Source organism: Symphalangus syndactylus, chromosome 20 (genome assembly GCF_028878055.3).
Source record: "Symphalangus syndactylus isolate Jambi chromosome 20, NHGRI_mSymSyn1-v2.1_pri, whole genome shotgun sequence".
Taxonomy (NCBI): domain Eukaryota; kingdom Metazoa; phylum Chordata; class Mammalia; order Primates; family Hylobatidae; genus Symphalangus; species Symphalangus syndactylus.
The window spans coordinates 43,439,149-43,448,727 of NC_072442.2; the positions used below are offsets into that span (position 1 = coordinate 43,439,149).

The 9,579-nt window shown below is 53.5% G+C and overlaps 1 protein-coding gene across 4 annotated transcripts; it reads left to right on the plus strand.

The window, feature by feature from the left end:
- Positions 1-501: 501 nt before the first annotated feature.
- On the plus strand, positions 502-7,281 carry AOC3 (amine oxidase copper containing 3). 4 transcript variants are annotated; one of them, XM_063629111.1, is made up of 5 exons: positions 502-928; positions 1,040-2,117; positions 3,602-3,887; positions 4,596-4,725; positions 5,428-7,273. In XM_063629111.1, the coding sequence occupies exons 1-5, from the start codon at positions 518-520 to the stop codon at positions 5,701-5,703; spliced, it is 2,181 nt and encodes a 726-aa protein (XP_063485181.1). In that variant the 5' UTR covers positions 502-517; the 3' UTR covers positions 5,704-7,273. The 4 variants fall into 4 exon arrangements, with proteins under 4 accessions (XP_063485181.1, XP_055111845.1, XP_063485182.1 ...); XM_063629112.1 differs by lacking the exon at positions 502-928 and having other exon boundaries at positions 1,313-1,406; positions 1,583-2,117; XM_063629113.1 differs by lacking the exon at positions 502-928 and having other exon boundaries at positions 1,596-1,691; positions 1,820-2,117.
- Positions 7,282-9,579: the final 2,298 nt, after the last annotated feature.

A 9,579-nucleotide genomic window follows, 5' to 3' on the forward strand; every position in this document is an offset into this window, starting at 1 on the left:
GGGCAAGGGGGATAGACCTGGCCAAGGAATGTCATTTGGAAAGCTAAAGGGGCAGGGGGTGGGGGTCTTTGGAAGGAGAACAATAGTTTGAAGTTACCGGAAAATATCTGGCCCTGACTAAGTGGGGGGTTCAGGAGAGGCCGCTCTGCGCAGATCCTGCTCCTTCCCGGTGCTGCATTATCTTGAAATTTTCCTTCCTCTTCTGCCTAGCCCCAACTCTCCCCAACTCCAACCCTGACCCAGAAAGTAGAGTGATTTGGAGCCTGGAAGACAAAACCATGTAAGGTCTGTGGAAATCACAGCTGTTCAGACCCGCCTCCAAGCCCGGCCACCCCGCCCCCTTGCCCCAGCCTTCCTGTGTCCTTCCCACCCTTAGTCCCAGGCATCTGACTATCGGGAACCTCAGCCAGAGTCCGGGAGCCCCCCTCCATCCAGGAGCCAACAGAGCCCCCGTCTTGCTGGCGTGAGAATACATTGCTCTCCTTTGGTTGAATCCGCTGTCCCTCTTCGTGGGAAAATGAACCAGAAGACCATCCTTGTGCTCCTCACTCTGGCCGTCATCACCATCTTTGCCTTGGTTTGTGTCCTGCTGGTGGGCAGGGGTGGAGATGGGGGTGAACCCAGCCAGCTTCCCCATTGCCCCTCTATATCTCCCAGTGCCCAGCCTTGGACACACCCTGGCCAGAGCCAGCTGTTTGCAGACCTGAGCCGAGAGGAGCTGACAGCTGTGATGCGCTTTCTGACCCAGCGGCTGGGGCCAGGGCTGGTGGATGCAGCCCAGGCCCGGCCCTCGGACAACTGCGTCTTCTCAGTGGAGCTGCAGCTGCCTCCCAAGGCTGCAGCCCTGGCTCACTTGGACAGGGGGAGCCCCCCACCTGCCCGGGAGGCACTGGCCATCGTCTTCTTTGGCAGACAACCCCAGCCCAACGTGAGTGAGCTGGTGGTGGGGCCACTGCCTCACCCCTCCTACATGCGGGACGTGACTGTGGAGCGTCATGGAGGCCCCCTGCCCTATCACCGACGCCCCGTGCTGTTCCAGGAGTACCTGGACATAGACCAGATGATCTTCGACAGAGAGCTGCCCCAGGCTTCTGGGCTTCTCCACCACTGTTGCTTCTACAAGCGCCGGGGACAGAACCTGGTGACAATGACCACGGCTCCCCGTGGTTTGCAATCAGGGGACCGGGCCACATGGTTTGGCCTCTACTACAACATCTCAGGGGCTGGGTTCTTCCTGCACCACGTGGGCTTGGAGCTGCTAGTGAACCACAAGGCCCTGGACCCTGCCCGCTGGACCATCCAGAAGGTGTTCTATCAAGGCCGCTACTACGACAGCCTGGCCCAGCTGGAGGCCCAGTTTGAGGCTGGCCTGGTGAATGTGGTGCTGATCCCAGACAATGGCACAGGTGGGTCCTGGTCCCTGAAGTCCCCTGTGCCCCCAGGTCCAGCTCCCCCTCTGCAGTTCTATCCCCAAGGCCCCCGCTTCAGTGTCCAGGGAAGTCGAGTGGCCTCCTCACTGTGGACTTTCTCCTTTGGCCTCGGAGCATTCAGTGGCCCAAGGATCTTTGACGTTCGCTTCCAGGGAGAAAGACTAGTTTATGAGATAAGCCTCCAAGAGGCCTTGGCCGTCTATGGTGGAAATTCCCCAGCAGCAATGACGACCCGCTATGTGGATGGAGGCTTTGGCATGGGCAAGTACATCACGCCCCTGACCCGTGGGGTGGACTGCCCCTACCTGGCCACCTACGTGGACTGGCACTTCCTTTTGGAGTCCCAGGCCCCCAAGACAATACGTGATGCCTTTTGTGTGTTTGAACAGAACCAGGGCCTCCCCCTGCGGCGACACCACTCAGATCTCTACTCCCACTACTTTGGGGGCCTTGCGGAAACAGTGCTGGTCGTCAGATCTATGTCCACCTTGCTCAACTATGACTATGTGTGGGATGTGGTCTTCCACCCCAGTGGGGCCATAGAAATCCGATTCTATGCCACGGGCTACATCAGTTCAGCATTCCTCTTTGGTGCTACTGGGAAGTACGGGAACCAAGTTTCAGAGCACACCCTGGGTACGGTCCACACCCACAGCGCCCACTTCAAGGTGGATCTGGATGTAGCAGGTAAGACATTTTGGTGGGGAGAAGTCTTCTGGAAGAAGGGCTGAAAAGTTGTTTCCATTTGCTTTGGGTTTTATGTAGATTTTCCCAGAAAAGAAGATGTGGATTTTTGTGCTTCCCTTTTTGCTGGATGGGAGAGAGTTGGCTGCTGAGTTTTATTTGGATCTTAGCTCACTGGCTGCATGCAAAGCTGCAGCCTTCCTCCACGTGACCTCGTCCAGATCTTGGGAAATGGCCAAGCTCAGGGAGGAGGCAGGATCTGGGCTAACAGGGTCCCCATTGCCCTCTTCCCTCCCTTGTACTTATATGGGCTCTGCTGCTGGGAGCAGCCTTCTGTTTGTCAGCTCAGTTCTGCGTCTGGCCTGTGCTGGTGGTGTGTTGAAGGATCTCTTTGCATTCTACCACTTCCCTGGCACGTGCAGGTCAGTCATTCCAGGTTGTACATTTCCTCTGGAGATGGACCCCCCTCCTCCCTGATTTTCCTTCTTTCTCTGGGCACAATTCACTTAAGGGTGAGGGGTCACATGGATCCTGTGGAGCATTCTGGACAGATCCTGGAGTCTGGTCACACAGAGAGCCAAGGCTACATGATGGCTTGGAGTCTTCATCTTTGTCTTTTCACTGTCTTTCCCCACGTTGAGTCAGTCGCCAGGTGGTTTTTTGGTTTTTTTGTTTTTTTCTGTTTTGCACCTGCAGTATCTCGCCAGGTCACACTGTCATGCCCTGCAGGTGCCAGCCCTCTCTCTGCTGTTTTTGCTCTTGTTACTTTCAGATCCAAGAGCCACTCTGCACCCTGAGGGCCTCCCATCCACACCAGCCTGCCCTTTACTCAGCTCTCACTTTCGTCATCACCTGTGGGATCCTGTCCACAGAACCCCCTCAAAACTCTTTCCTTCACAGTGCAGCTCCACCCTGCCTTGCTGTGCTCTGCACAGCTACACCCAAATACTCCATGTCCCTGGACACGCACTGCACACGTTACAGTCAGGCATCCTCCTGTTTGCTTACGCTTTGTCTCTGCTTAGAATGTCCTTCCATGTCATCTCTTCTGGTAATGTCCTTTAAGGCCAGGCTGAAAAGTTGCCCCCTTTTCCTGCCTGCAACTGTATTCCTGTGACCCGGAAGCTGCCTAGGCCATGCTTCTCTCACAGGACAGGCCAGTCAGTGGTTTGCCTGTCTGCATGGAAAGCGAGAGGGTAAGGATGATCATTCATCTCTATCCCCAGGGACGAGTACAGTCCTCTCTGCTAATGAATGTTGATAGAATGAATGAGTGAAATGGAATGAACTCCCTGATGAAATATTTTAATTTATAGGTCAACAGCTTTGGCTGAAGGATTGGAGGTATCTTGGGGAGAGGGAAGAGAAGGAGAGGCACACTCAGTTCTGGGCTGCTCTTTGGCCCCCACTCTGAAGCCAGGTGGGGGCAAGTCCAGAGGGGCCAGGGCAGTTGCCTGACAGGCCCTCCCCCATCCTACCCTGAGCAGGACTGGACAACTGGGTCTGGGCCGAGGATATGGTCTTTGTCCCCATGGCTGTGCCCTGGAGCCCTGAGCACCAGCTGCAGAGGCTGCAGATGACCCGGAAGCTGCTGGAGACGGAGGAGCAGGCCGCCTTCCTCGTGGGAGGCGCCACCCCTCGCTACCTGTACCTGGCCAGCAACCACAGCAACAAGTGGGGTCACCCCCGGGGCTACCGCATCCAGATGCTCAGCTTTGCTGGAGAGCCGCTGCCCCAAAAGAGCTCCATGGCGAGAGGCTTCAGCTGGGAGAGGTGAGTGGTGGGCAGTCAGAGAGGAGGGGAGCAGTGAGAGTGGGAAAGGAGTGTTGGCGGACACTCAGCTCACACTGTATGTGAGGGGAGAGATCTCTCAGGAAGGCTTTTCTTTTCTTTTTTTTTTTTTTTTTTGAGATGGAGTTTTGCTCCGTTGCCCAGGCTAGAGTGCAGTGGCACAATCTCACTGCATCCTCCGCCTCCCAGTTTCAAGCGATTCTCCTGCCTCAGCCTCCCCAGTAGCTGGGATTATAGGCGCACACCACCACACCTGGCTAATTTTTGTATTTTTAGTAGAGACAGGGTTTCACCATGTTGGCCAGGCTGGTCTCGAACTCCTGACCTCGTGATCCACCCTCCTTGGCCCCCCAAAGTGCTGTGATTACAGGCATGAGCCACAACGCCTGGCCAAAGTTTTTTCTAGTTATCCAAAGAAACCATGATGGGCACATTTTCCCCTTGGAGGCTAAAGCCCAGGGGTGAGAACTCTCTTCTGTTTTGGATGGGAGAGGGGCTGTGCTGTTAAATGGCTGGGGATAAGCAGGAGGACTTGACCCCCCCTAGGGTGTCGTCGGGGATTCTGTAGCGCCGAGTCAGTTGTGTGACTGCAATTGGGGAAGCTGAGCTCTAAGCACTCAGCTCCCTTTGTCATAATCAGGCAGCAGGATGGGGTCAATGGCCATGGAGGCCTGACCAGTGCCTCTCTAGGTACCAGTTGGCTGTGACCCAGCGGAAGGAGGAGGAGCCCAGTAGCAGCAGCGTTTTCAATCAGAATGACCCTTGGGCCCCCACTGTGGATTTCAGTGACTTCATCAACAATGAAACCATTGCTGGAAAGGTCAGCTGGCTGGGGTAGGGGGTACAGGATGAGCCTTGCTTTCTCTTGGGAGGGTCCCTGAAAACCACCTTCGCTTCTCAGGGGTGGTGCTGATTCCTGCCTTCTGCACTTCAGTATATCTGATCATTATCCTTTGAGGGAACCTCCCTGAGCTGGGTGTCCATATGCAGACACTGAGTGAGGCCCTGGGCCTGTCCTTGAGATCTTAGAGCCCTCTTAGTTCCAGTTTCATGGACTGAGTCCTTTCCAGGCTCCAGGACTCAGGAGGGATGGAAGTTACCAGGGAAAATGACATCTCCTGTATCTGAAGCTTCTCCCATTCCTGACTTGATGAATTTCACAATGTTGGCCTGGTTCTGCTTCCCAAGCGCTGGTTCTTATTCCTCCACCCTTCTTTCCTCAGTTGTGGGGAACTCTTGGAGAGTTAGGGGAAGAGGAGCTGAAGTAGCCTGTGGGTGTCACCCTCTGGGGGTAGATAGGCAATGGGCGATATGATGGGAAATGTCAAGAGATGGAGGCTGCAAGCCAGGGACGGGGAAGCAGGTGTTGCTAATATGAAATGGACTACTTATGCTTTGACTTCTATCCAGTAGGAAAAAATGTTTAAAGACTCATGATCCTTGGGCTAGAGAGCTGAATCCCTACCAGGGCATGTCCTCAGCAAAGCCAAACCTCGTGATCCTCTTTCTTTTCCCCTGCTAGGACTTGGTGGCCTGGGTGACAGCTGGTTTTCTGCATATCCCACATGCAGAGGACATTCCTAACACGGTGACTGTGGGGAACGGTGTGGGCTTCTTCCTCCGACCCTACAACTTCTTTGACGAAGACCCCTCCTTCTACTCTGCCGACTCCGTATACTTCCGAGGGGACCAGGATGCTGGGGCCTGTGAGGTCAACCCCCTGGCTTGCCTGCCCCAGGCTGCTGCCTGTGCCCCCGACCTCCCTGCCTTCTCCCACGGGGGCTTCTCTCACAACTAGGTGGTCCTGGGATGGGGCATGTGGCCAAGGGCTCCAGGGCCAGGGTGTGAGGGATGGGGAGCAGCTGGGCACTGGGCCAGCAGCCTGGTTCCCTCTTTCCTGCGCCAGGACCCTCTTCCCTCCACTGCCCTCCCTCAAATCCCCCTCTGAGCCAGGAGCCTCCTGACCCTGTGATGCCTGACACAGGGGACAGTCAGCTTTGTTGATGCCAGCTGTGCTGAGTTCCCATCCAGAGAGGCCAGGCATGGCCCAGTCTGGAGCCTTGGCCGAGGGCTTCCCTAGATGTTTCCGTTTTTTGCTGTCTGGCTTTCCCGAATCTTTTTAGGCCACCTCCAAGGACTCTTAAAGGGGGTTATTCCCTGGAGACCCCAGGGTAGGGTTGTCAGTCCTTCAAGTCCATAGCTGAGCTGGAAAGGATGCTTCTGCTCACATTCCCTCTCATCCAGGTCCTTTCCTTCTCATCTTCCTCTCTCTCGCCTACTTCCTCCTCCTCCTCCTGTTCCTGCCTTCTCTCCTATCCTGCAATTTCTCCCGAATCCTGAGGGGATATCCCTATGTCCCAGCCGCTGGTACTCCCCCAGCCCTCAGTTTTCAATCAACTTCCGTTTCCTCTCCAGCCCTATGGAAGTCTCAAGGATGCAACGGGGCCCCTAATCCAAGTGGCCAATCCCTGTGTGTCGTTCCCTTGTGTCTGTTGCTTATTGGGAGTAGGAGTTGCTCCTACCCCTGTCCTGGGGCTGGGTGTGTTTCAGGACAGCTGCTTCTGTGCATTTGTGTCTGCCTGCCTCATGCTCTCTAGAGGAGGATGGTCATCGTGACAGCAGCAGCTCAAGTTAGCATTTCAGGTGATTTGGGGCTGCAGTGGTAATGAAGAATGGTCATTTTGTGCCAGGTCTCTGTATTCTGCAACAGCCTGTTTGGGAGGCTGGAGTGGAAACCAAGGGTGGGCATCAAAGAAGAGAAGAAGCCAAAGGCCCTACAACTCCAGCCACCCAGCCAGGAGGGGCTGTCCAATCACATTCAGGCATGCAAATGAGCTGGGCCCTGGGTGAGGTGGGGGTCTGGCCTAATAGGGAGGGGCCTGGCCTGGGTGGGGCAGGGCCTGGCCTGGTCCAGGCTTGGGCCCCCTCCCCATCACTGCTGTCCCTCCTGAGGTCTGGATTGGGGATGGGGACAAAGAAATAGCAAGAGATGAGAAACAATGGAAACTTTTTTCCCTAAAGGATTGGTTAAATCAATTCTGATACAGCCTTACAATATAATAGTATGCAGCTAAAAAATAATTGTTTGTCTTTATATACTAATATGTAATAATCTTCAGGTGAAAAAGGCAAGCCACAGAAATGTGTATAGTGCACTTCCCATTTGTGTTTCAGAAAGGAGTAGAATATAAATACATAATTGCTTATGTATGCCTATTCAGAATAAATGGATAACACTGATTACTTTTGGGAGGGGAACCAGGAGGTTGAGGACAGGGGAGGGAAGGGTCTTAACACTTATACCCTTTTGTACATTTTGAATTTTGAACCATGTGACTGTATTACCTATTCAAAATAAACAATAAATGGACCCAAACAGGAACTGACTTCTTTTTTTACTGACACTTTCTTTTTTTAGTGGGGAACAGGTTGGGGGTAGGGTAAAGTGGGTTAAGGAATGGGACCAGGGATGAAATTTTCTCCAGTTCTTGAGATCCAGAGAAGCAGGTGTGGCCTCTAGTAACTCCTTTTGCCTTCTCATGCTTGTACATCTTTGAGGAAATGTTAAACCTCGGTTAATTCCCTGACACACACCCCCCCCACCCTTTCTCTCTCTCCTCTCTTCTCTCTCTCTCTCAATGAGGGGCAATGAGAAGCAGTGAGGAGGGGTGACTTCTGCTTGCCAGAAGCCCAGGCCAGGACAGGAGGTAAAGTGCAGGAAACACATTCTGGATGCCACTCAGCTTCTGCCCAGAAAAAGACCAGAATATGTCTGGGAGCTCTGGCACCATGGAAGCTTCTGCTACCTTCTGTCTGTTCTGCCCCAAGCCCAAGTTCTGCCGTAGGTCAGTGGAACAATGGATGGGGAGGAATCAGTGAGCTGGAGAGAAATTAGGCTCTAAAGAACAGGGAGAAAGCCTTCAGTGAGGAGCAGGGGGCCTGCAATGGCATATTAATTCATAATATGGCCAGGAGTGGAAGCAAGAGTGAAGGAGGACAGGGAGAGATGGAGAGAAGGGCAGACTCAAGACAGAGATGCAGGAGAAAGTGGGATGCCTGGCCTGCTGGGACACTGATGCAGGCTTCATAGTCCCTCTGACCTGAGGACTTGAACTTTCTTTTTTTTTTTTTTTAATTTTTATTTTTTGAGATGGAGTTTCACTCTTGTCACCCAGGCTGGAGTGCAATGGTACACTCTCGGCTCACTGCAACCTCCACCTCCCGGGTTCAAGCGATTCTCCTGCCTCAGCCTCCTGAGTAGCTGGGATTACAGGTGCCTGCCACCACGCCCGGGTAATTTTGTATTTTTAGTAGAGATGGGGTTTCACCATGTTGGCCAGGCTGGTCTCGAACTCCTGACCTAAGGTGATCTGCCTGCCTTGGCCTCCCAAAGTGTTGGGATTACAGGTGTGAGCCACTGTGCCCGGCCTGAACTTCTCCTTTCAATGCATATCCTCTTGTCCCCACCTCCTTATGGCTCTTTCTTTTTTTTTTTTTTTTTTTTTTTTTTTTTTTTTTTTTGAGACGGAGTCTCGCTCTGTCGCCCAGGCTGGAGTGCAGTGGCGCAATCTTGGCTCACTGCAAGCTCCGCCTCCCGGGTTAACGCCATTCTCCTGCCTCAGCCTCTCTGAGTAGCTGGGACTACAGGCGCCCGCCACCACGCCCGGCTAATTTTTTTTTGTATTTTTTAGTAGAGACGGGGTTTCACTGTGGTCTCGATCTCCTGACCTCGTGATCCGCCCGCCTCGGCCTCCCAAAGTGCTGGGATTACAAGCGTGAGCCACCGCGCCCGGCCTTGGCTCTTTCTTATGGCTACTTGCACCATCATCAGTGCTGGGGGAAGGGGAGCAAAGGAATTCAGATATCCACCCCCACCCCCTCACCATCTTGTTCACTGGAATTTAGTTGCCTTGAAACCCATCTCCAGACCAAAGATCATGAGTGTTTGCATGTGGTGTGTGTGTAATTGTATGTCAATTCTCACAAGCTTTTATATGAAAACGTGACTGGTTGTGTCTGCCTCCTTACGTCTCAGCATGGTGATGATGCCACCTGCCCCAGGCCCCAGATGAGGGGAGGCAGAATGGATATCTAGATTGTTAGAACATCAGTTCAACTCAGGAGGGCCGCAAGGTGGACCTCCAGCCCCACACCCCAATCCAATCTCTTCCTTAGACCACAGAAGTTGTCTGGAGTCTTGGCTTCAGACTTGTGGTCAATTGTCTAGGAGTGATTACTGGCTAAGGATGTCAGGTTCTGAAGGAACTGGTGCTGCCAAGGCTCAGATCTTTAGGACTTGGGGCCCAGTGGCCTGAGATAAAGGAGTTGGACAAGGGAACCCCTGAGGCTTGGGTCAGACGGCATGACTAGGACTTCTCCAGGAATGTGGACATGGCAACCCCCTGTGAGGACATGAGGTGTGCCCACTTGCCTCGCCTCTTTTATTTTTTTGAGACGGAATTTCACTGTTGTCGCCCAGGCTGGCGTGCAATGGCATGATCTTGGCTTACTGCAACCTCCACTTCCTGGGTTCAAGTGATTCTCCTGCCTCAGCCTCCTGAGTAGCTGGGATTACAGGCACCTGCCACTATGCCCGGCTAATTTTGTAGTTTTAGTAGAGACGGGGTTTCATCATGTTGGCCAGGCTGGTCTCGAACTCCTGACCTCAAGTGAT

Coding starts and splice junctions, on each gene's coding strand:
- AOC3 (XM_055255870.2), top strand. CDS start 518: ATGAACCAGAAGACCATCCTTGTGCTCCTCACTCTGGCCGTCATCACC. Junction 2,118..3,601: donor GGTGGATCTGGATGTAGCAG/GTAAGACATTTT, acceptor TACCCTGAGCAG/GACTGGACAACTGGGTCTGG. Junction 4,726..5,427: donor ATGAAACCATTGCTGGAAAG/GTCAGCTGGCTG, acceptor TTCCCCTGCTAG/GACTTGGTGGCCTGGGTGAC.